We start from the raw sequence: 24,394 nt of genomic DNA on the forward strand, positions 1-24,394 counted from the left end.
ATTCAAGAAAGACACTGAGGGGGAAAAATATAGAAAAATATAAGCCTCTTAGTACACTGTGCCGTGTTGCACGAGGTCAAGACGTAAGAGTAACACGTGAACGTTCCAGGTGAGGACAGTTTTGCTGAGGACTGGCGGCACTGTGGTCAAGTTCCCATCTTTGCCTGGCTGGAGTGCACTGTCCTCTAGCAAGGCCAGCTCAGTTCCGAGACACTGGCCACTGAGATGCACCTCTGCCCCCAATACCCTAATACGTTTTAAGCATTACAACTCACAGTTACTGAGGTTTTACAGATTTGTATGTTTTCTTAATAACTTTATTATTAGTTTTCTTAATACTCATTTGTTTTGAGAGAGTGTGTGCGAGCGGGGGAGAGAGAGATTGAGAGACAGAGAATCTCAAGCAGGCTCCACGCCGCCAGTGCGGAGCCCGACCTGGGGCTCGATCTCACAAACCACAAGATGACGACCTGAAGCGAAATCAAGAGTCAGGTGCTCCACCCACTGAGCCACCCAGGCGCCCCTTCTTACTTTAGTAAGATAAAGGATACTTTAGTATCATTACTTGGTTTCTTTTCTGTTGAAATCTTTAAGGTGAAAAGTAGTATGTCTTTCTGCTTCTAGGTGCCAAATTTGACTGTCTCAGTGGTGCTTAGGGGCACTGGTTAGGGCAGCTAACCTAAGTACCTAAGTACTGTTACCTAAGTAAACAGCTTAGGGCAAGCTGGTTACTTGGGAATGTGGTCATTATCAGCTATGATAACCAAGTAAGCATGTCGTAGATCTTAAAGTCCCATTTTGAATTACTCATCCTTTTTGGCTTCAAATGAAGAACCAATGAAGAAAAGAGTAATGAGATAGTTTAACAGAGAAATGACATGGTTTGGATAACTTTTCTTTTAATTTTATTTAAATGATTTTCATTCTGCACTCTCTTCTCGTACAGAGTTGTTGTTTTTTTCTTTAATGTTGAAAACCAACTCCAACATCAGAGTATTAATAGCTAACTGTATTTCAGGATCGTAATTGAAGAGTAAGTATAAAATGGAAGGTTACTTTTAAGTATGAAATAGGAAAAAAATATACCTACTTTCTTCAGTTACAAATAGTGAATTTAAATCATCAATTAAAAAGTGTTGCTAATATTTAGAGCTTTATTCTTAGGTGAAAGAATTTCAGATTTGTATCTATTTTAAAGAATTCTTGTCAGTAATATTGTATCCTTTGGTACCAATAACTTTTAGACTGGTACCACATGTATCTTTTATTCTTCTAACTTTAATAAAGCTATTTCAACATTAAAGCCTGTTTAATCAGAATTGCAACTTGACTCAATACTGTCAGGTTTATAAATTTCATCACAGTAGTAACTATTATAATCAATTTGTCTTATTTAGGTAATGATGCTGTTACATAATAAAAGCGCCTGAATTGGGAAGCTGCCTGTAGTGCGCAGTTGTGTTTCAGCCTGAGGTCCGTCTGGCAGATCAGGAGACTGAGACCCAGGAAGCGTCCAAGATGGTGCCCCGTGAATTAAAGAATTTGGGTTGAGTCAAAACAAACCCAAACCAAAAAATACAGCCTTTTCCCACTTTTCGTTTCCACGGAGGGGAGAAAAAGTCCCTCCATAATCTTTCTAGATCCTTTGGCTCCTCAAATTCAAAAGCGGTTCATTATATCTAAAGAAACTGAAAAAGAAGTAGTTGCCACAAGGCTAAGATGTATTACGAAATGAAGCCAAGCCCAAAAAAACAAAATGCCCTGACTAGCACAGCAATCTAATTTAGAGAGGTTAAACGCATGCTATGATAGCTAATAGTAAGTATAATTGTATTTTCTACCATTTTGGTAGGTCACGTACCATTTCTGACCGCTCTGTTGGTAGGTTGGTAAAGCCTTTCCGTTGACACTCTTTAACGATACGTTGGGATAGTCGCTGTCGTTTTGTCATTCTTTGCTCGTTAGCATTGTAGACTGTTTCGGGTGGAAAACAACAGGCTTGTAACATAAATGGTTCCGCGGCAAAATGGGCATATTGACTAATATAGATTAAAATTGTGAGCTTCAGTACTGTATATTTATCAATATGTGCAGAGGGGGGAAAAACAAGATAAACAGTATTTTATGATTTGCTATTTTTTAAGAAAGCATAAATCATAGAAGGTTAGTAGTGGAAATCATCCCCATGGGTTTTCTTTAATCTAGTATTGTGTCAAATGTATTTTGTTGTAAAAATGTTTCGTATTTTAAATTATTTTTAAAAGGTAAATTAAAGAAATTTTTTTTATTTAAGAGAGTGAAAGAGAAGGCTTGGGGGAGCGGGGTAAAGGGGCAGAGAGAGAGAAAGAGAGAGAGAGAGAGAAAGAGAGAGAGAGAGAGAGAGAGAGAGAACCTTGAGCAGACTCCACACTCAGCGCGAAGCCTGACCCTGGGCTCAATCTCACGACTTTGGGATCATGACCTGAGCTGACGTTAGGAGTCAGACGGCCAACCGACTGAGCTACCCAGGCACCTAAAATATTTTTTATTCTGGGCTGTTGAAAAGAATTGCAAAATAATAAGAGTAAAAGATTTTTAAAAAACGTACAGCAGTGAATTACCCCAGAATTCACGGTTGTGTTTTGCTAGTGGCCATTGCGTGTGTTTTCTTGTCTGCTTGGGAACGTGTGACGCACATCACAAGAATCTTTGGGATATCTGCATGGTTTGCTCTGAGCCAAGCTCCCAGCCATCTGAAAAAAACATAACACTTTGTTTCCTGGAAGATCTATAACTTGTCGTGGTAGTTACTGTACTATTAGAGTTGAATCGTCATGCTTGGTTTTTAGAATATCAGTACAGCTTTTTGGTGGAATGCCTGCCTGTGACTTCCCATTGTTCATGTTTGTCACTTGCTGGTGCTGGAGGTTTTGTTCTTGCTAATATTGTTATTACTTCAGAAAATATGTTGATAAGATAAAGTGACCCTGTACACTATTAGAAGGTAAACCAGTGTCCTCAAGAAGTCGTCTTGTTAGCCATCGGCTCCACGCTTTCTCCTCCTTTTTCTGTTTACTGCGCATCTTCCTCTAAGCACCAGACCTTGAGCAGATAAACGTAGATTCTGAGTCTCAAGATCATAGATGAGTTGGCTGAACAAGGGAAAAACCGGGTGAGCGTCTGTAAGATTTTATCCAGCACTGAAATACTTGGAAAAAAGAAACAGATGGTGGGAGTTGTATGTATTCCCGGAGCAAGAGGGGGCCCCGGATGTCTAGCCGCCTGGTTCCCACAGCCCCAGAACTCACCACTGGCCTGGCGGTGCTCCGGCTCCCGGTGTCCCCAGCACACAGCCTTCTTTCGCGGCTGCCTCGAAGCCATGAGAGATAGCGCGTCCTGCACTGGCGGTCAGCATCAGGAGCCCGAGTCTCCGGGAGCCTTGCCTCTGAGACTGTCCCCTGCACCTCCTGCGCCCCACTCTCACCTGATTTCCCACCGTCCCTTAGCTCCCGAAACTCTGCGGGTACCGTGTGGAACTGCGGGGAACCACGGGGAGCCCAAAACCGTTGGGTCACAGCAGCGGAGCCACCAGGTCCTCGGTCTCCCCACCCCCCGCCCTCGCTAGAAGAAACGTGACTTTCCCGTCACAGACGGCTTCTCAGTCCCGGTCAGGTGGCGGTTCTCTTCTTTCCTGTGTCCCCCACCTCACTCCTCGTGTTGTCTTCTGCTGCGTGTGGACACTTTGAACCTCATGTCACTAGATGGTGATCCCAGTACTTCTCCCTTTTCCCATCACCCTTCTCCTTCCAGACAGTCCCTCTGCCACCTTGAGGGCGTTAGCTCCTCATTCGTGATCATTCTCTCTGCCACAACGCCTGTCACAACTGGTGGCCTCGTTGTCCGTGTGGATGATTCTTGCAGCCCACCTGGCCAGCCGTCGGCCTCACTCTGAATGGTCTTCCTCAGCTACTCGCTGCCTGGGACCACAGCGCAGCCCGGTCACTGGCGGTGATCGGCTCTTGTGCAGTCGTACGGTCAGTCACCTGTCACGTGCCGTTTCCTGCAGTCCTTCGTGCCGTCTGTCCATCTGAGTAACTTCTCACCGCCTTTTCTCCTTCTCGGCCGTCGGACCCTGGCTGCCTCACACAGTTGAAATTCCGGGCCATCGTTTGACTCCGTGCCCTGCTCGCCCCGTCCCTCTCTCTGCCTGGCGCCTGTTGAGCTGACCGACTGTAACCACCTGGCCTTTCTTTAAACGTATGACCGTATCTTAAATGTACTTCACATTCTCCTACATGACTGTTAATGTCTTCTCTTTCCTCGAGACTTCACCATCACGCTCAGCTGACGACCTTGCTTCCCCTCTTCTTGAGAAAATGAAGCGACCGTGCCGAAACGTTCACGAGCTTTTTCCTTCCCGTTGACTCCGCTGCGTGCAAGTCCCCCACCACGTGCTGCCTTTTCTCCCTCCGCTGTGGCTGCACTGTCTGCGCTCCTGGCAAAGCCCCCCCCACCCCGCCCACCCCTGGTGGCACTGGATTCAGTGCCTTCTCCCTGATTCAAGGACACAACTGTGGCCGTTGTAACCAGCCTTCCCCCAACTGGATCGTTTCCTTCAGCATAGAGATGTGCTGATATTTTCTCAGAACGAGTGAATGAACAGAGGGAAGGAGGGGAAGAAATGAGCCAGTCTGTCTGCACCTCCTGTCCCTCTGGCTCACCACCTCATTGCTTCGCTTGTTTTTACGCAGAACTCATGGGCTGGACACTCCTCAGTTTCTTTTCCGCGCTCCGCGTTTGCTTTGGGACGCACTCTTGCCTGCAGTGCCCCACTGACATGCTGTTGTCGCGGTGGCTGGTGCCTTCCGGGGCCTCATCCACACTCCTCACTCCACTTGGTTCACCACACTCTCGTGAGTGAGCTGCTCCGTGAGCCTCTGCTTCTCAAAACCCCGCTGGTTTTCCCCGTGTCCGCAGCTGCTTCACACTGGAGCGCTCCCTGCCTCCGTCCTTAAAGTCTCCTGACGCTTGTTTACCTGCACTCCTCGGGTTATCGTATCTGGTCTTCTGGCTTTAAATTCCATCTGTGTGCTGCTGACCTCTGCTCTCACCTCTTCCTCCGTCTAGGAGACATTTCTACTTGGATGCCGGACACGGATCTTAAACATATCGTGTCCGAAGTCTGCTGACGGTCTTATTCCCCAGTTCTGCTTAGGTCCTAGCCGACCTGCCTCTGTAGGTGGTGGATCTGTTCTTCTAGGTGCTCACGCTAATTCCTGGGAGTCTCTTTCTCTCAATTCCCACACGGACTCCTTTAGCAAAGCCGTTGGCTCTGGTATGTCACCACCTTGATTTAAGCAGCAGTCACCTCTTGGCTCGATATTTGCAGTAGTTTACTAGTTAGTCTCCGTGCATCTATCTTTGACCTTGTAAGTCAGAAAGAGTGCTTGACACGTAAGTCACATCTTCTCACCTATGTGCTCAGAGCCCTCCTCCGGTGCTGTCCTCTCTTAGTCTGAATAAAGGCCAGTCTTGGCATTGGTCCTCTTTCTGCACCCCGTGTGCCCTCTGACTTCCTCTCCTGCAGTCTCCTTCCTGTTCTTCCCTGGCCCATCGCCTCCTGTCTCAGGGTGGTATCACGTGTTTCCCTTCTGTCTCTTAGGTCTTTACCAAAGAGCCCCTTCCTGGTGGGCTTCTCCACATTGTAGCTTAGGGGATATGATTAATATTGCACCACCTCTACCCTGACCCTTCTTTCCATCTTTCCTGCCTTATGTCTTCCTGTAGCACTTTCCACTTTCTGACACACCATTTTACTTTTTTTTTTTTTTTTAATTTTTATTTCTTTTTGAGACAGAGAGAGACAGAGCATGAACGGGGGAGGGGCAGAGAGCGGGAGACACAGAATCCGAAGCAGGCTCCAGGCTCTGAGCTGTCGGCACAGGGCCCGACGTGGGGCTCGAACCCACGAACTGTGAGATCACGACCTGAGCTGGAGTCAGACGCTCAACCGACTGAGCGACCCAGGCGCCCCCGTTTTACTTTTTATATGCTGCCCGTCTCTCCATAGTAGAACCTGAACTCCACAGGGCCAGGCATTTTTGTTCGTCTTCTTCCTTCCCGTACTCCTGATCCTGTGATATCCCCAGTCACATAGTGGGTTGGTGGTAAATAACTTGTTGCGTGAGTAAGCAAATCGTTGATAAAAAATGCATGACGGAGGGTTGTCGTTTTACCTTAAAAAGTGAAGAAGGTAGAAGAAATCAAGTTTGGTGATAAAAGAATTCCGTGCAGCCAGCATTGAGGAAGGCCCACAGTCGAGACTCTGAAGAGCAGCCAAGATTGAGGGCTGGAGGACCTTATGCCCTGGGGTTGGGGTGTAGGTGAAAAAGCAGAAATAAGGTGATTTTCCCCCATTGTTAAGCCATGAAATAGGAGCAATCAGGATCCATTTCTACTCCAAGACCCCAGAAGAGCAGCCCAACAGAAAGTCCCATTACATTAATTGTGGTAGATCTTTTGTAATTCCTACCCAGGATTAAGAGGATGCATGTATCATTAGCATGTTTAAATGTTTAAGTAATGCAACAGCATTAATTGAAATAATTAGCTTTCGTGTGTATATAGCCTATGGGTGTACTGGGTAACGTTAGAAGTGCCATAATGAATAGGAATTATTTTTTATTGTTTAAGTTCAAAACCTTCACAGTTCTTTTAATGTAATTTATTTAAAAATATTGTAGACTTTGAACTTAATGATTCCATTCAATTTTGTTAGGTGCTATTTTCATCTTCGTGATAAGTTAGCATATCACTTTTAGTAGCAATTACTTTTCTGCTTGATTTTGATCTTTTAAAGAAGCCTTTTTCATTGAAGCTTTTGGATGAATTCCTTACTCTTAAGAGCGCAGCACGTGTACTTGCTTCATTTTTGCAGAGTGTCTGGTTGCAGTAGCTTTGTGTTCTGAAAAAGAAAAGGTTGGAAAACACCCACATTCGATCTTTTCATGGAACCTAGTGACCCGTCAGAAGCATTTGGTCCCCATCAGTCTTGGAGTCTTGCTCATGAATCACGAATCTGAGTTTGCCAGGCAGTCGTAGTAGCATCCTGTCGGAGGAACTCTTTATCATCGCTGCCTGACAGTTTGCTGAGGCTTATCTGAAGGCTCTCGGGCCACGCCCTTACTGTCGGGAGGAAGCTTGTGTCTGTGTCACGTTTTAGCTTCTGTCCTCTACAGGCCTTCATCTTGACTTTCTCTACGTGTTCTTCTGTAGTCTAGCAATGGTTTTCTAAGAATACCTTTTACTGCTGGTTGTATCACTGAAGTTGAGAATGTCTCAAATTGGTCAGACCCCAGGCCAGTTTGAGACACGACTAGGGTTAGACTGATTGGCTGACGAGCTCTCATCAACAATGTACATACGTAGCAAAAATTGTGACACTGGATGGCAGTCCTGTGATAGAAGAAAGTAGTTAGTAATATCTTGACTTCCTGAGCTAACAGCAAAGAAGATTAATTCTACCGGTGAAACTAGTTAAATGGTTTCTTTCTATTCACATTACCAACATTTGAGTCCAAACGTCTGAAACAGTGAGAGGTACCTTGTTACAATTTATTCAGCCTCTCGGGCTAGGCACTCGCTTTAGGGCTAGGCACTCGCTTTGTTGACTGTAAGGTGTAGCCCAAACGATTCGTTGTGGGATAAGATGATGTGACTGAAGAGACGCAAGATAATATGTAATATCAGTAGATGAAGAATAGTTTAGAGCGACAAACTGTAGAATAACTTGAGTCAAGATCATCTATTTTCTGAAATTTAGATCACTGTATATAAATGATGTAAACTTATTAGCAGAAGATAAATTTAGTACACGCGACTTACTTGTTCACCCACAACCTATTTGGATGATGGTATTCCTGCAGTTTAAGATCTACCGATAACTTATGTCTAAGGTAAAAACAATTACTTTGATTGTATATAGCTTTTTATAAATGTTTTTAAAGCTGATTTTTAAATATTTTCTATCTTGCTTGTGCTCATTTAGAATGAATGTGTATTTGAATTTTCAAATCGTGTTGGGTATAAAAGGTCTTCTATTACTTGATTCTGTATTGAGGCATATTTTTGCAGATGTGTCCCGAGTAACTAGAAACCAATATTTTCACAAATAATAGCATTGCGAGTGGAATAGAATGGAGTGTTTGAGTGTGTGGCTCGCCCGTCTCTTCTGGGGGCAGTAGTGGTGTTTGTTGGTGCTGAAATAGATGCCGTGGAGACCTGGATGTTCAGCTTCAGTTCTCAGATGCTGTCCGGGGTCCGCCTCATCAGCGGCGGCGCTGTGCTCTGCCGTAACTGCCGCTTGCCTCGGGGATGAGGCTGTTGGCTCTGTGAATTTCTGGGCGTTTGGGGCTTTAAGCAACAAAATCATCCGCCTAAGCGCTTAGAGATAATTAAAAGTACTTTAGAGACCTCTCATCCTGGTGACTAGAGATCATATTGGTCAGTTTAACATATTAAGTATAATCAAAATTTTAAAGGGTTACTTAGCAGGTTTTCTAATCAACTTTTCTTTGGTTCTGTGCTAAATTAAAAAGTTAAATGAAAAGCTAATCTGTTTATTCTAGAGGTGTCTACTTCTAAATAGTATTCGTTATGACACTTGGTTTCGGACACCAGATTGCTTAGGGAGATTGTTTTATTGCCTCATGTTATTTGAGTTGTTTACAAACCAAGTTAGAGAATTTATATTTAGTTTTAAAAATGCATTATGTGTCTTAAATTAAATCATTAGTATCTTCCCTTTAACATATGAATGTCAGTTAAAGCTGTCTGTATATTAAGGCTTAGTTACTGAAGCGATGCTGGGCTTTGGGAAATTTTGTCATCTTGGAAGCAAAATATTTTCAATACCGCACTCGTTTTTCAGCTTAAGAATAAAGCTGGGAAAAGTTGCCTTCAGCTGTTAGTTTTCCTGAATCCAAAGAGACGGGTGGGGCAGGATCAAAAATACTTACTTGATCAAAGTTATTGGCTCTGAAGGTATTCTGACCTGTGTAAGAAAGATGAAAGGTGTTGTTTTTATTACATGCTAGTAACAGTGTAATTTTGAACTAATTGGTGTTGAACTGCCAATCACCTAGGGGAATGCAAATAGATACTCTTATAATTTCCTTTGAGGTAGTGAAATCTTATGTCGTGGCTGGAAGAAAAACAGAATAATACCGTTAAATTGACCTTAAATGAGCTGCTTTGTGGTTTTCTTGGAGAATCCCTTTTTATTTTTCATGACTAGTCCAAACAGGTTTTGTCTACCAATTTGACTTATTGACTAGACAATGCTGACATGGAACCTGTGAGATTCATTTTGAAATAAAGTGAGGATAATACAGTTGCTCAGGATATTTTGACGATTTTTTTTTAGTGCAATTTAAATTCACGTAACATTCCAATGTGTGTTTGTGGTATGTCTTGATTCCTTGCAATAGCCATCGTTCCTTTTGGCCATTTATAATGGGACATTCTGCCTACACAAGCTTACTCATCTCACGTAGGTAATGATACACAGTGAAGGATGGTAAGGTCTTTGAAAATTGTGTTGTTCCAGGTGAATCTAGTCATTTAATGAAAGCATGCTCTGTTTGAAGACGATGAGAATGCATTCTTAATTTTTATACGCAAGTCAGCCAGTGTTTATTTAAACATTTATTTATTTATTTTGAGAGAGGGAGAGGGAGGAGCAGAGAGAGAGGGAGAGAGAGAATCCCAGGCAGGCTCCGCACTATCAGTGAGGAGCCCGATTCAGGGCTTGAACCCATGAGCTGTGAGATCATGACCTGAGTTGAAATCAAGAGTCTGACGCTTAAGCGGCTGAGCCACCCAGGCACCCCAGTCAGTATTTACTTACTGTCTGTTGCGTGCCTAGCATTGTGTCTCCTGAAAATAAAAATACAGTACTTCGGAAATACCACTTTAGTTTTTGTTCCTTTGAAAAATATAGTGATAGGTCTAGATATTTGTAATGGGCTTTGTAGACATCATACCACAAAGAAGGCATTTCTAACTTTTTGCCTAATCTAAAATTGGCAGCTGGAATACTGTGTATCCTGATCCCTGTTCCCTTTCAAACTTCTGAATACTCATCAGATTATTTTTTCTAGTCTTGAGCTGGTTACTGGAATAATACTTCTTTACAAATATAGGGAATGAAATGTAGTTCGGAATTGTATTTTTATTAATCAGATAAAGAATTTAAATGAGCATTAACTACAGATACACACCATGTAATTTATGAAGAAATGGGATAAAAAGTAAAAGGTATCTATAAGACTAGTATGTTGTTTAAGCTTTGATTCAGAGACACTCACAAATCTTAAAATGCGACGCTGTCTTACTGTAAACCTCCTTGTATGGAAGTATTCATTAATTCGATAGTTTAATTGTTTCCCTTTTTGCTTTGGCTACTAGACACTCTATATTTATAGTCAAAGTTTTATAGCTTTGAGATCTGTCTTAACGCATATTCTCCCATAAATGTCAATTACCCGTTGACAAGTAAAATGATTAAACTCGGGAGCTCTGGAAATACTGTAACATTTTAGTACATTCAAGACCTCAGTTTCTCCAAAAGAGAAGGTAGTGGATTTCTCCCTCTTCAGCGTTGGGCGGAAGCGGGGCAGGAGATGTAGAGGGGGCAGTACTTACCTTTCCTAGAACCCAGGGGAAGGCTGGAGTTCTGTGAGTCCCCAAGGGGGCTTAGAGAAAGGGCCTCTGGATTCCCCTACTTACTGCATTCGCCCGCCAGCCACCTAGCATCCTTGGCCAAATCCTGCTTTCTTCCTCCCTTTGATAAAGGAGCGCTCTGATGCTAGAGACACCCCGGAGCCCCGAGGCTGCTGCTTCCTGAATCAGGAAGAACTGGCGTTCTTCCCCAGCCCCCCAAAGCAGAAACTGCTGGGCCCCCGAAATGGTTTGTCATTGTTTGACAGGCGGTCTGACGTGATGAGGTGTGAAGGAAACGATAGCGGGGCATAAAGGAAAACGATCGCTCGCTGGAGGCTGAGTGATGACTGCAAAGATGAGGATCTAGAACAACTGATTCCCATTGAGGTTGACAGCTAATGGAGAGACAAGCAAGAGTTTGTACTTGGCTCTTAAAAGTAATAGGGACTTTTAAAGGGACTTTGCAAGGTGATTAGTTGAAGGGTCTCAAGGTTATCCTGGATGATCTGGTGGGCCCAGTGTCCTCACACCATTGTTATAGGTGGGTCAGAGAAGGAGATGTAACTGCGGAAGCAGAGCAGAGTGACCGAAGAAGGGCCCATGAGCCAAAGAATGTGGGCAGCTTCTAGGTAAGCTGGAAAAGATAAGGAAACAGATTCTTTCCCAGAGTCTTCAGAAGGAACACGGTCCTGCTGACCCCTTGATTTCAGACTCCTGAACTCTAGAAGTGTGAGCTAATACATTTATGTTGTGTAAGCCACTAAGTTGATGGCACTTTGTTACACCAGCAACAAGGAACGGGTGTAGTCTTTCTGAAAATTGAATTACTTATCTGGCAGAATCAAGTGGAAGAATCAAGTGTCACGGAGCAAAAGTACAAAGACAAGGAAACAATGAGATGGCAGACATGGACTCTAGAGCCGAGATACCTAATCTAAATAGCAAGCATCTAGGGGCGCCTGGGTGGCTCAGTCAGTTAAGCGTCCGACTTTGGCTCAGGTCATGATCTCACAGTCCGTGAGTTCTAGCCCCGCGTCGGCCTCTATGCTGACAGCGCAGAGCCTGGAGCCTCCTTAACATTCTGTGTCTCCCTCTCTCTCTGCCCCTTCCCTGCTCATGCTCTGTCTCTCTCTGTCTCAAAAATAAATAAACATTAAAGAAAAAATAGCAAGCATCTAGAAGGAGGAAGAAGAAGTAGAAAAAAATTAAGTAAATAGATAATAGTAGAAAATGTCAGTGTGCTGCAGAAAGACTTTGGTGCAGGTTAAAAGACCACAGAGTCCCGGACAAGATTATTAAATAGGACATTTAAAAGATCTAGACTTATTGTGTAAGATTGTGGAATTCCAAGCGTGATGATGATAATGATAATAAAAGTCTCACAAGCTTTCACAAAGAATAATAACTTATAAAGGAGAGAGCGAGATCAACATCAAACTTCCTGTTTGTGACCTGTTAAGGATTATTGATAATATCATTAGTTTTAAGGGTTGGGGGGGGGGGGAAGATTGCAATTAAAAACTCATACATTTATCAAGATGTCATATGTATATTAGGGTAAAAAAGATATTCATTCCATATCTGTATATTGAATATCTCATTTGTGCTAGGTACTATTCTAGGTATTGAGGAAATGACAACTTATACACTGAAAGAAAAGTTTACTAATAATCTTATATTAAATATTTTTTTTTATTAAAAAAATTTTTTTTTCAACGTTTATTTATTTTTGGGACAGAGAGAGACAGAGCATGAACGGGGGAGGGGCAGAGAGAGAGGGAGACACAGACTCGGAAACAGGCTCCAGGCTCCGAGCCATCAGCCCAGAGCCCGACGCGGGGCTCGAACTCCCGGACCGCGAGATCGTGACCTGGCTGAAGTCGGACGCTTAACCGACTGCGCCACCCAGGCGCCCCTTTCTTTCTTTCTTTTTTTTTTTTTTTTTAATTTTTTTTTTATATTAAATATTTTTAAAGCAATCTCAGCAAAATCCAGGATTTAGGAGGAGTGGGTGGGAAGCAATGAAAGAACCGTTAGATGAAAGTACAGTGAAAGCTTCACCTTGATGCAGGAAAGTTACTCAGTAAAGCATCATTATGGGGTTATGGCTGTGTTATACTGAAAAAAAAATGCAACCGTACTTGTGTTAAGAGTGAGAAAGTAACCACTGAAGTGCCAGATTAACCTGGGGAGAAAGAATAGACAGAAATTCCACTAGCTGGGAAAAGAAGAAATAAAGAGCAAAATAAACAGAAATTATGAAATTACATGAAAGGGGAAAGAGCCACCAGACTTCATAATAAGCCAACTTGTGGGTGGCAGAATTCAGTCCCTGGATGTCACTGTTGAGCTGTGGGAAAACCCACTTTGAAGCCCATTCTGTGTCTAAACTTCTAATTTCGTGAAATTATTTTCTTCTTTTTTAAGCTACTTTGAGTTGAGATTTTTGATCCAGTGGAAAGCATCCTAATAAATACACCCCATTTCACAGATGAGAACGCTGACGTTCAGGGAATGAGAACTTGAAAAACATCACAATAAAATGTTGGAATTTAGCAAACCTGAGAAAATTTTAGAGGCAACGAGTTTAGCAGACCCAACGAGGCTAAATCCTAAGCTATCTGTGCTCGATTCGTATCCCAGACTCCCCCCAAGTCTCGAGAAGTGGCACCGCCTGATATGGAAGTGGAGATGACGTGGAGTAAGCTCAGGAGGGTTGGTTGAAAATCCTGTTTGTGAAGCGATTGGATGCCCACATCTTCTCCCTCCATCCAAGGTCCCAGGCACTGCCTCTTCTGCCCCGAGAAGAGGGAGGGTTATTCTCCAGAGAGTGAAACAGGCTGTGGCCTGGGAACAGTGTAGGGAACGGGGTGAATGCTTACAGGCTCCCATCTCCCTTTACACGGACATTCAAGGAGGAGATGGGAAGAGTCTCTGAGGACTCTGTCTAGCCCAGAGGAAGTGCCCTGCTTGCGGGGTGCCCTGCTTGGATTAGCCGGCAAGAAGTCTCACAGTGGTCAGCCACCACTCACTCTTGAGTTTCAAATTAGCACGTTTAGTGCTTCATTCTTTTTTTTTTTTTTTTATTAAAAAAATTTGGGGCGCCTGGGTGGCTCAGTCGGTTAAGCACCTGACTTCGGCTCAGGTCACGATCTCATGGTTTTTGAGTTCGAGCCCCACACCGGACTCTGTGCTGACAGCTCGGAGCCTGGAGCCTGCTTCGGATTCTGTGTCTCCCTCTGTCTCTGCCTCTCCCCTGCTTGCGCTCTGTCTCTCAAAAATGAATAAACGGTATAAAAAAAATTAAAAACACTTTTTTTAAAAGTGGGCTCCACGCTCAGGGTGGAGCCATTGCTCAGTTCAATGCAGGGCTTGAACTCATGACCCTGAGATCAAGACCTGAGCTGAGATCAAGAGTTAAATGCTGAACCCACTGAGCCACCCAGGCGCCCCTCGTGCTTCACTCTTAAATATGAGCAGACAACTAAGGCTCGCCAGACTTCTGAGCTACTTGAAAGGAGAGGCCAAACAATACAGAGCACTGGGACAGACAGAATATACGCTAGAGAAGCATATCTGAAAATAAATCTGTTGTTAACATCCTGAGAGAAAGAAACCAAGATTGCAGTCATGAGGAAGGCCAGGATTCTCTAAAAATGGAGTATCTAGTGAACAGAAAGGGACTTCTGATATTTAGAAATAATGGCCTATCCAAAAGACTGGAAGGTAAAGAACTTTTTTAGAAGATGGGTCAAATGACAAAAATAGGAGAAAAGATTTAAGAATCTTAGAGAACCAGTTTAGGGTAAATAGCAGGCAACTGTTAGGAATTCCACATGGGGAGAGGAGAGGAAAGAGGGAAATGACAGAATCAAGAAAATTTCTCCGATCCAAAGAATGTGAATTTGGAGATTGAAAGGGCTCACCTGGTGCCCTGCGTGGTACGTGGGAATGGACTTGCCACCAGAACACCGGGAACAGAGATTCCACACGTTTCAAGACTGGAAAGCAGTTCACACTCGAGGGGACGGGGAGGAGAACTCCGGACTTCTCGGATGCAGGGCCAGAGCTGGAAGACAATGGAGCAGTGACTTACAACTCTGAAGCGTTATTAGTTTTGACCTAGATTTCCATATCTTCCCAAACTGCGAGAGCAAAGGTAAAATATCCAGACTTGTGGAGTCTCAAAAATATTACTTCCCATCGACCTTTTCTTCACAAGCTGCCGGAGGCTACGCCCCCCCTATGTAAGGCAGTGGAGCAAGTGAGAAGGGCTGTGTAGGAAATAAGAGACGTACTGCGGGAGAGAAGAGAGGAGGGGCCAGGGTGCCAGTGTGCAGCAGGGCTAGAGAGCAGCAGTCCAGACCAGGGCAGGTCTAAAGACTCCAGGAGGAATTTCTTCCAGGTAATGAAATGAGTGGTATAACAGGAATTCAAACACCAAGAGAAAAAGACATTTGGGAGGAAACTTCGGCATTGAGGTAGTGATGAGTACATAAGGAAACTAAGCAAGTGAAAAAAATGACTAATTCTAGGGGTTGGAAGAATAATATTATGGAAGAAAAGAAAGCTAACCATAGTTTGTTACGTGGGTAAGCAGCAGATGGCATTTCTGTTGCAGTCAGGCAGACAGCGAATATTGATGTAACCACAGTTTCCAACAATCCACATTGGGAGAGGGAGGAATGATAAGGTGTGTGGCTTATAGAGACTTAAATCCTTATCTTCCTTGGTAGGAAGGCCCTAGTTAATACTTAGAGCTGGAAAATCAGGGCCTAGCGAGGGAAGCTGTTTATTTAGTGATAGGGAGATAAATGCTGAAAGAATCAGCTAAACAATTTGAGGTGGTGGTCTTCGGGGAGGCAGGTCAGCGTGTAAGTGTGTACCTTGTGAACGTATTTGGCAGTCAGAACTGCATGCACATTTCATTTTAGTAAAGATAAAAGTAAAAGGAACAAAAACACTTAAGGGGCACCTCGGTGGCTCAGTTGGTTTGTTAAGCGTCTGACTCTTGGTTTTGGCTCACATCACGATCTCCCGGTTGTGAGATTGAGCCCCAAGTTGGGCTCCGCACTGTGTGTGGAGCCTGCTTGGGATTCTGTCTCCCTCTCTCTCTCCCTCTCTCTCTGCCCCTCTCTCTCTCTCTCTCTCTCTCTCTCTCTCTCTCTCAAAATAAACATTAAAAAAATAATAAATCAAAAAAACACTTAAAAATTAAGACAAGCAATATGGAAGGTATAAAATGAAGTTTATCAACTCTTATACAAAATTCTACTGAATGCAAATAGTATATTTTACTAAATGTAAATGGGCTGAATTCCACTGTTAAAGAACAGAGCCTATCAGATCTATTGTAGTAAAGCATCTGATTTGGCTTTCTTCCTTCTCACATTTGATCACCTCTGTGGAACTGCTTGTCAGAGTTCTCTGCCTCCCCTACCAAAGGAATTGGCTTGGGACTCTTGAGCTAGGCCCTCAGGACACTGGACGTTTATTCTTGATCCGAGCAACATAAAGACTGAAAATCGTTGGAACTGATCGATCCCAGCGATAATACTAAGAGGAGACAGCCCATCTGTTCCTGCCACCCGGAGCGCCCCCCAGCTGCCTGGTTCCTCTCCTTCCCAGGAAAACTGGAAATTTTCCTGCTGGTTCTCTCTCTCTCTCTCTCATGAGTTCCTTTTCTGTTGTACCCAGTCCAAACATTTCAGTTGCTTGTAACCAACAAAATCCAACTGATAAGGTTGAACCTCGAATAAGATTCATTGATAGACACACAGACCTATCTACCTTTAATTTTAATCTTTTTTGGTCTCTCATATGTAAATCAGTAAATAAATAAAACAAATACAAATAAAAACAAAAAGAAAGTAGAACTTAAGGTCCACCAAATAGAATTTAAGTTGAAAAACATTAAAAACAAAGTGGGTCATTAATGGTAAAAGATGTGATTCTTAAGGAGGGTGTAACAGTCTTCTAGGAACCCAAAAAACGTAGCAAATAAATGCAAATATATATTGAGAAAACGCTTAAAAACTGAGAAAACCGAATCAATGAAAGTAAATTTGTAGTGGGGGATTTTAATTTATCCATTTCAGAATTGAACAGATAAAACAGAATATGGAGATATGCAAGTCGTTATAGAAATAAGTAGAAAATATGAACGGGGAAAATCCACATGGTAAATAAACATATGAAAGATGCTTAACCACATTTAGGGAGATATATGTCAAAGTAACAATAAGAAAATACTTTTGGGGCGCCTGGGTGGCTCAGTCAGTTAAGCACTGGACTTCAGCTTAAGTCATGATCTCATGGTTTGTGGGTTCGAGCCCCGTGTCGGGCTCTGTACTGACAGCTCAAAGCCTGGATGGAGCCTGCTTCAGGTTCTGTGTCTCCCTCTCCCTCGGCCCTTCCCCTGTTCCCGCTCTGTCTCTCTCTCTTTTTTTCTCTCTCAAAAATAAACATAAAAAAAACCCAACATTTTTTATCCATCATATTGGCCAAAATTCAAGAACTACAGCATCTAGTGCGAGGGAAGGTATTAGACAATAGATACTTTCAAAAGCTATAAATGGAAATGGAAATATTACAATAATTTAAATTCTTACAATAAATTGCAATATTTGGAAGGGAATAACCTCTAAATATCTCTTAACTGTAAATGCTTATACCCTGTGACTCAGAATTTTGGGAATCTGTCCTGCAAAAATAATAGAATTAGAGTGTACTGGATATGCATACAAAAATTTTTATTGCAACGTTGTAGTCGCAGAAAATAGCGGAAAACCTAGGACTAGTCATAAGTGGAATAATTCTGAATAAAACTGAAGTGCATCCATACTGTGGAATATTATTCAGTTGTTAAAGTTGGCACTATCTGTAAACATGGATGTATCATTGACTAGGAAAGCAAGTGGTTAAGTAACGTGTCCAATTTAACCCATTCTCGTATAATAGAGACCATGTGTGTGGTATACATGTACATGTGAATATATACATGAGTATGAGGAAAGGTGTGGAAGCATCAACCAAGCTGTTCCTGAGTGTCACTTTAGGGAGGTGGGATAGAGAATTAGATCTTGAATTTCTTTCACTTTCTATAATAAGCATACGGTATTTCTGTCATTAAATAAAAAATTAACAGATCAAGTAAACATTTTATCAAAGTAAGGTATTCTTTAGGAAACGTGTAGTGTTTAATCAGCAAGAACGTGGATGTTTTGAGTGGTAAAGAAATGGGTATACTTTTCTGTGAATCACAAATCAGCATTTGTTTTTATTCTCCATGATCAGGATTTGTAATGTGTTGTCTTGTATTTTAATTAAATGTGAGGGCTACCCATTCTATACTGTTGGGTTCTGTTGTTATACTCCTAAAATATTTTTGCTCTTGCTAGGACTGTCTTCATCAGTGGAATGCAATATAATGGAGTTGGAACAAGAACTTGAAAATGTGAAGACCCTTAAGACAAAATTAGGTACTGTACATTTTTGTTTGTCACTCGTGTATTGGTCTTGCTGTCTTTCCAGAAACTCGACCTTAGTCTGAAAGAGTCAAAAAATTATGAAATGTTTCGTGAGGGTTATAGGCTTCCAGTCTGTCCGAAGCTATTGATAAAGACTGTCTTTTAGTTTGGGGAGAGGATAAACATTTGTCTATTCACCTTTTTTGTTGTTTTGTAAAATGACTTTTTAGAAGCTGGTGTTCAGCGATGTCACTCCACTGTCTCCTTGCTTGCATTATTTTTGACAAGTTATCTTCTGTCATCATCTTTTAAACTGTCTTTTATCTCTCTCTGCTTTTAGGATGTCCTCTTTATCATTGACTTTGAATAGTTTGATTAAGATGTACTTTAGAGTAGTGTTCTTTATGCTTCTTATTCTTTGGGTTAATGGAGTCTCTTGGATCCGGGAATTTATGGTTTACATCTAATTTGAGACATTTTTGGCCATTATTCCTCCAGATGTTTTTTTCTTTTCCTTTCTGTGCCCGCCTTTCAGGGACTCTGATTATATGTACACTGGTGCCCTGGAAGTTGCCCCAAACTCAAGGATTTTCCTTTATTTGTCAGGTTTTTTTCTCTGTGTGTTTCGTTTTGGATAGTTTCTATTACTGTATCTTCATGTTCACTCATCTTTTCTTTCAAGTGTGAAAACTGCATTTAATCCCATCTATCGCCTTTTTCTCAGACCCTGCAGGTTTTATATTTGGAAGTCCTGTTTAGACTTGTTTTATCCCTTCTAGGACTCCAACGTGTTTAGTCTGTGCCCTCTACTCTTCAGATCATACAGAATACAGTTGTGATAACCCTTTTAGTGTTTTTATCTGCTAATTCTCACTTCTGTGTGAGTTCTTGATAAATTTCAACTGATTGACTTTGCTCCTTATCATTGGTTGTACTTTTCTGCTTTTACGCTTGCCTGGCAAATTTTGACTGGGTAGCGGACACTGTGAATCTTACTGCTGGGTGCTATATTTTTGTATCCTTTGCTCTGAAGGCCTGCCAGGCGGGGCCAGAGCGGCATCTCCCGTAGGGCCGATTGTTCTCACATCAAGGCAATAATGCTGCTGATTTCTGAGGCCTTGTTACTGTCTCGCGGGAACAGGCCCCATTCCTGGCCCTCGGTGATGGTTGGATACTGCTCCTTCTGACGTTTTTGAGTGGTTCTTTCCTCAGCTGTGGGTTGTTTGCTCGTGTACCTGAGCTGATCTTTATCCCGCTGAAGACTAAGGATGACCCTTTCAAGATCCTTGGAGTTCTTCCCCTGAGGAGTTTTCCTGTCGTACTTTGCTCTGCACAGTCCAGCCAACTTGGTCTCTCCCCACTCCCATTTTATGTCCTCCACTCCAGGAATGAGCTGGGCCCTGCTTGGGTTCCCACGCCCCGTGCTGTGGCTAGCACACCATCTCATGACACTGAGCAGGGGCGAACACAGGGCATCTCTCAGAGATCACCGTCTCTCTGTGGTCACACGTCCGGTGTCTCGAAACTGTTTCATATGCATGTGTTTTTTGGTTTCTTAACTGTTTCAGCCTGGGTGGTAAATTGGCCTCTGAAATGGAAGTCCAGTGTTGTTGAAAATTTGTTCGTTTTTATTTCTCTTTTTTTATTGAAGTATAATCACCAGACAGTGTTACATCAGTTTTAGGGGTGTGATACAGTGATTCAACAATTCTGTAGCTTGCCCGGTGCACGTTGTGATACGTGTACTCTGAATCCCCTTCACCCGTTTCACCCGTCTCCCTACCCACCTCCCCTCCGCCAGTCACCAGTTTGTTCTCTGTAAGTAAGAGTTGGTTTTTTGTTTGTCTTTTTTTACTTTGTTTTGTTTCTTAAATTCCACAGGTGTTTGTCTTTGACTGACTTGTTTCACTTAGCACTATACTACCTGGATCCATCCATGTTGTTGCAGATGGCAAGATTTCATTCTTTTCCATGGCTGAGTGATATTCCTGTGTGTGTGTGTGTGTGTGTGTGTGTAAATATGTATATATGACATCTTTATCCATTTGTCTTTGGATGCACACTTGAGTTGTTTCTATGTCTTGGGTATTGTAAACAATGCTGCAATAAACATTGGGGTGCATATATCTTTTTGAATTAGTGTTTTTGTTTTCCTTGGGTAAATACCCAGTATTGGAATTACTGGATCATTTGGTAATTCTATTTTTAATTTTTTGAGGAACCTCCATACTGTTTTCCATGGTGGCTGCACTAGTTTGCATTCCCACCAACAGTGCACAAGGGTCCCCTTTTCTTTGTATCTTTGCCTACACTTGTTATTACTTGTGTTTTTGATTTTAGTTATTGTGGCAGGTGTGTGGTGATATCTTATTGTGGTTTTGATTTGTCTTTCCCTGATGATGAGTGATGTTTAGCACCTTTTCATGTGTCTTTTGGCCATCTGTGTGTCTTTCTGGAAGAATGTCTATTTAAATCCTCTGTTCAGGGGCGCCTGGGTGGCGCAGTCAGTTAAGCGTCCGACTTCAGCCAGGTCACGATCTCGCGGTCCGTGAGTTCGAGCCCCGCGTCGGGCTCTGTGCTGAGTGCTCAGAGCCTGGAGCCTGTTTCCAAGTCTGTGTCTCCCTCTCTCTCTGCCCCTCCCCCGTTCATGCTCTGTCTCTCTCTGTCCCACAAATAAATAAACGTTGAGAAAAAAAAAATTAAATCCTCTGTTCATTTTTAAATTTGGTGTTGGGTTGTCCAAGTTCTTTGTAGAGTTTGGATATTAACCCTTTAGTGGATATATAATTTGCAAATATCTTCTCCCATTCAATAGGTTGCCGTCGTTTTCATCTTTGTAAACAACTTCATGTTGTCTGTTACTTCATTCATTCTGCTGTTGATGGATATTTGATGTGTTTCTTATCTTTTGCTATTATGAGTAATATTGGTATAAACATTCTCCTGTATATCTCTTGGTACTTCTGTTTTTTCAGGGTACATAGCTGGAAGTGGAATTATAGGGTCATTGAGTATGTGGGTATACAACTTTTTAAAATAATGCTGAATTATTTTCCCAGTAGTTGTGTTATTTTGCATTTCTTCCAGGCATGGGTAAGACTTCCTGTTGCTCCACTTTACTGTCAGCAAGTGACAATGTGGGACTCTACATTTTTCCCAATTTAGTGGACATGAAGTGGTTTTCACTGGTGTTTAAATTCGTGTGCCCCTGATTTGTGTTTCCAGTGTTCATTTAGCTTCTGCTTGAAAAATATCTGTTAGCATTTCGTTTAGTGCTGGTCTGTTGGCAATGAATTCTGTCAGTTTTTGTTTATCTGAAAACATTTTTCCTTTCCTTCTCATTGGTAGGGTATTTTCACAGAATTCAGAGTTCTTATTTGGTAGTTCACATTGAAAAGATGTCTTTCTAGAGTCTTCTGGTTTCTAGTTGAAAGTTGTCTTGTTGCCCTTTTGAAAGCTTGTAAGGTTTCCTTTTTGTCCTTGATTAGCACTTTTACCCTGACGTGCTCAGGTTTGGTTTTCCTTATGTTAATTCTTCTTGAGATCTGCCGCCTTTCTTCAGCATATGGCTTAGCGTGTTTTACCGGCTTTGGAAATGGTTGGGCCCTTACCTCGTCAGATACCCCTTCTGTTCATTCTCTTATGTCCTTAGCCTCCGGTTGCACATGTGCTGGACCTTTTCACTCCTACATTTTTTTTTTCTGAATTTCTCCTCCTTTTTTTTACATTCTCTGATCTGTGCTGTCTTCCATCGATGTGTCTTCCATTTCACTGTCTTTCCAGCTGTGTCCTGTTGCTAAACTTCCTCTTGAACTCTTATTTTTAGTTTCCGTATTTTTCAGTTCTAGAATTTCCATTCGGTTATTTTCTGGATTCAAATTGCGGCAGTTGCCATCTTGTCGCTTATCTTGTTGAACCTATTAATCAGTTATTTTAAGGCCTCTTTCTGATACGTTCGATATCCGGATAAACTGAAAGTCTGTTTTTATTCTCTTTCTTTCTCTGTCCTATCTCCAGGTAACATTTGATTGTCAGACATTTCTTACACCAAACTGTAGAAACTCTGGATAATGTTTTCTTCCTAGAGAGGATTCGCTTTTTCTCCTGGGGGGCAGTTGGAGTAGGGATGACTCCTTCCTCTGTCTGGGCTGGTGATCATTCCACAGTGGGTCGTGCCCTTCATGAGGGCCGGTCTCTTTGCACTTTGGCCTTGCTCTTAGTGTTTGGCTTCCGAAGTGAAAGCCTGGGTGTTTCGTTGTTGGCTCTGATCCCATCTTCTTAATGAACTCCGAACTTTGGTTTTCACCTCAAGAAACATGAGCCTGACAGAAGCTTTGCCCCTCCTCTTTGCTGTACCTTCCTGTCGCCCTCTCAGTCTCTTCTCTCAGCCTCTTCCTGTCACTCAGCTTCTTCCTATTGCTCTCTCAGCCATTGGTGCCTGGAAGGACAAGAGGCTGAATGTTAGGCTCTCTTCTTTTTTCTTTCCTTTTCTCTGGTCATAGCCTCTCAAATTCCGGCTGCGTTGGGAGCCCCAAACTCCACACGAGTTTTGTTTTCCTGACCCTGTTGAGTTTGCTGAAAGCATTGCTTCAGCATCATTTAATTTTACCTACTGATGTTTGCTTGACGTCTCAGCCTCGCAGGGCCGTGCCAGTTATATGTTGGAAAAGTCTGCACGGGAAGTGGAGAAGTCTGCAGGGAAAGGCAGTGCAGACGTGAGGGCTCACGCTGACTCATTTCACAGAATATTGACCTCACAAGTTTGTCGTGGTAGCTCTGATTCCTTCGTGCACATTTTTGTTCTTAGTTAAATTTGATTTGATTTTACCAGTCGTTCATGGCATGAGGATTGGTGTGATAGAAGGTAGATTGTTGTAGCCAGAAATTTGCTTCCAGCCTCTAGAAAACTAGAGGAATTTATCTTTGGATTAGAGGGGATTTTTAGTCACGTTACTTTATTCACTCAAATCTGTATCATTATGTAAATCTGTATCAAATACAGATATTTCCAAATTTTCATAGTAACCTGTGTATTAACAGTAGGTTTCATTAGCAACTGAAATGTCTTTGCAGAGATAAAATGTAAGCATCATAGGATTGAGCTATTTAATGTTAGCAAAGTGATTTTAAAACTTTGATTTTTATAGTTTGTAGAGGAAAATTAAAAATTTATGGGTTTTGCAAAAAAAATTATATGAAAATAATACATACTGGTTATAGCAATAAGGAATGAAACTGTGAGTTTTTGGGAATGAGAGAACCTTTGGAAATCTTTTTTGTGTTTTGTTGTTGTTTTTTTCTAATAGAGAGGCGAAAAAAAGCTTCAGCATGGGAAAGAAATTTGGTGTATCCCGCTGTTATGGTTCTCCTTCTTATTGAAACAGTAAGAATTTATTTGCCTAGTTAAATAAAGCAAATTATTTGTTATTTACTTTAGTATTTGAGTATGGCAACTCCCTCGGCTAAATGGTTTCTAGTAAACTGGTTTTCCATCAACAGGATTAGAATCCATCTGTACCTTTATTTGGAAAAAGTCAATAGAGTAAAAATGGAAATTAATGGCAGTTTTTAAAAAGTCCTCAAGATTAACTGTTTCCTCATGAAAGCAGGAAATTCATTCTTTTGTGTCCTGTAGAATTAAGAGATGAGGTGTTGCAGATACCCTCTGCTCCACATTCTATGCTAGGATATGAAAATTCCATCATTAAACTGGTTCTGATAACATTGTAATGATATTTTAAATCTGTGGAGTTGTGGGTTTCCAACTGGTAAAGTCGTGTAGTAACTGGATTTCTATTACTAGCTTTGGTCGCAAGCTTTGAAATTGTAGTAATTTGCAGAGGCTTTTATTAGAGTTTATTCTGGAGTTTTTGCAGTTAGTTGAGTCCTTACAGTTTGTTTATACATAGAATTTTGGTCTTGCCTGCTTTTCCACTAACCGAAGCATATATTTGGTCAGCAACTGAGATTCTCATCCATGTGTATCGACGCTCACTGAGAACTGACGTTGACTGTCTGTGTTGCAGTTCATCTCGGTCCTCCTGGTGGCCTGTAATATTCTTTGCCTGTTGGTTGATGAAACAGCCATGCCAAAGGGAACAAGGGTAAAGTGCTTTCAAAGTCTTTTCTTTTGCACAGTGCTCTTTGTATATACCCTGAGTGTTTTAAAATAAGTAATGTACAACATTCACCTTTCTGCAAGTATGTATCAGATTGTATGAAGT

The 24,394-nt window shown here is 42.1% G+C and overlaps 1 protein-coding gene and 1 non-coding gene across 9 annotated transcripts in view; one reads left to right on the forward strand and one right to left on the reverse strand.

Moving 5' to 3' along the window:
- Positions 1–24,394, forward strand: part of LMBR1 (limb development membrane protein 1) — a 152,298-nt gene that overhangs the window by 97,516 nt on the left and 30,388 nt on the right. For all 8 annotated transcript variants that reach the window (XR_003417566.2, XM_053217808.1, XM_027051208.2 and 5 more), the window contains 3 exons: positions 18,102–18,182; positions 23,477–23,553; positions 24,197–24,274. Coding sequence is in view for 7 of the 8 variants with exons in the window: in XM_053217808.1 (XP_053073783.1) it covers positions 18,102–18,182; positions 23,477–23,553; positions 24,197–24,274 (236 nt within the window). In the remaining variant the exon portion in view is untranslated. The remainder of the gene's footprint in view (positions 1–18,101; positions 18,183–23,476; positions 23,554–24,196; positions 24,275–24,394) is intronic.
- On the reverse strand, positions 5,924–6,008 carry TRNAW-CCA (transfer RNA tryptophan (anticodon CCA)). Its single transcript has one exon. It is a non-coding gene; the product is annotated as a tRNA-Trp (tRNA).

This window comes from Acinonyx jubatus, chromosome A2 (assembly GCF_027475565.1).
Source record: "Acinonyx jubatus isolate Ajub_Pintada_27869175 chromosome A2, VMU_Ajub_asm_v1.0, whole genome shotgun sequence".
Lineage (NCBI taxonomy): Eukaryota > Metazoa > Chordata > Mammalia > Carnivora > Felidae > Acinonyx > Acinonyx jubatus.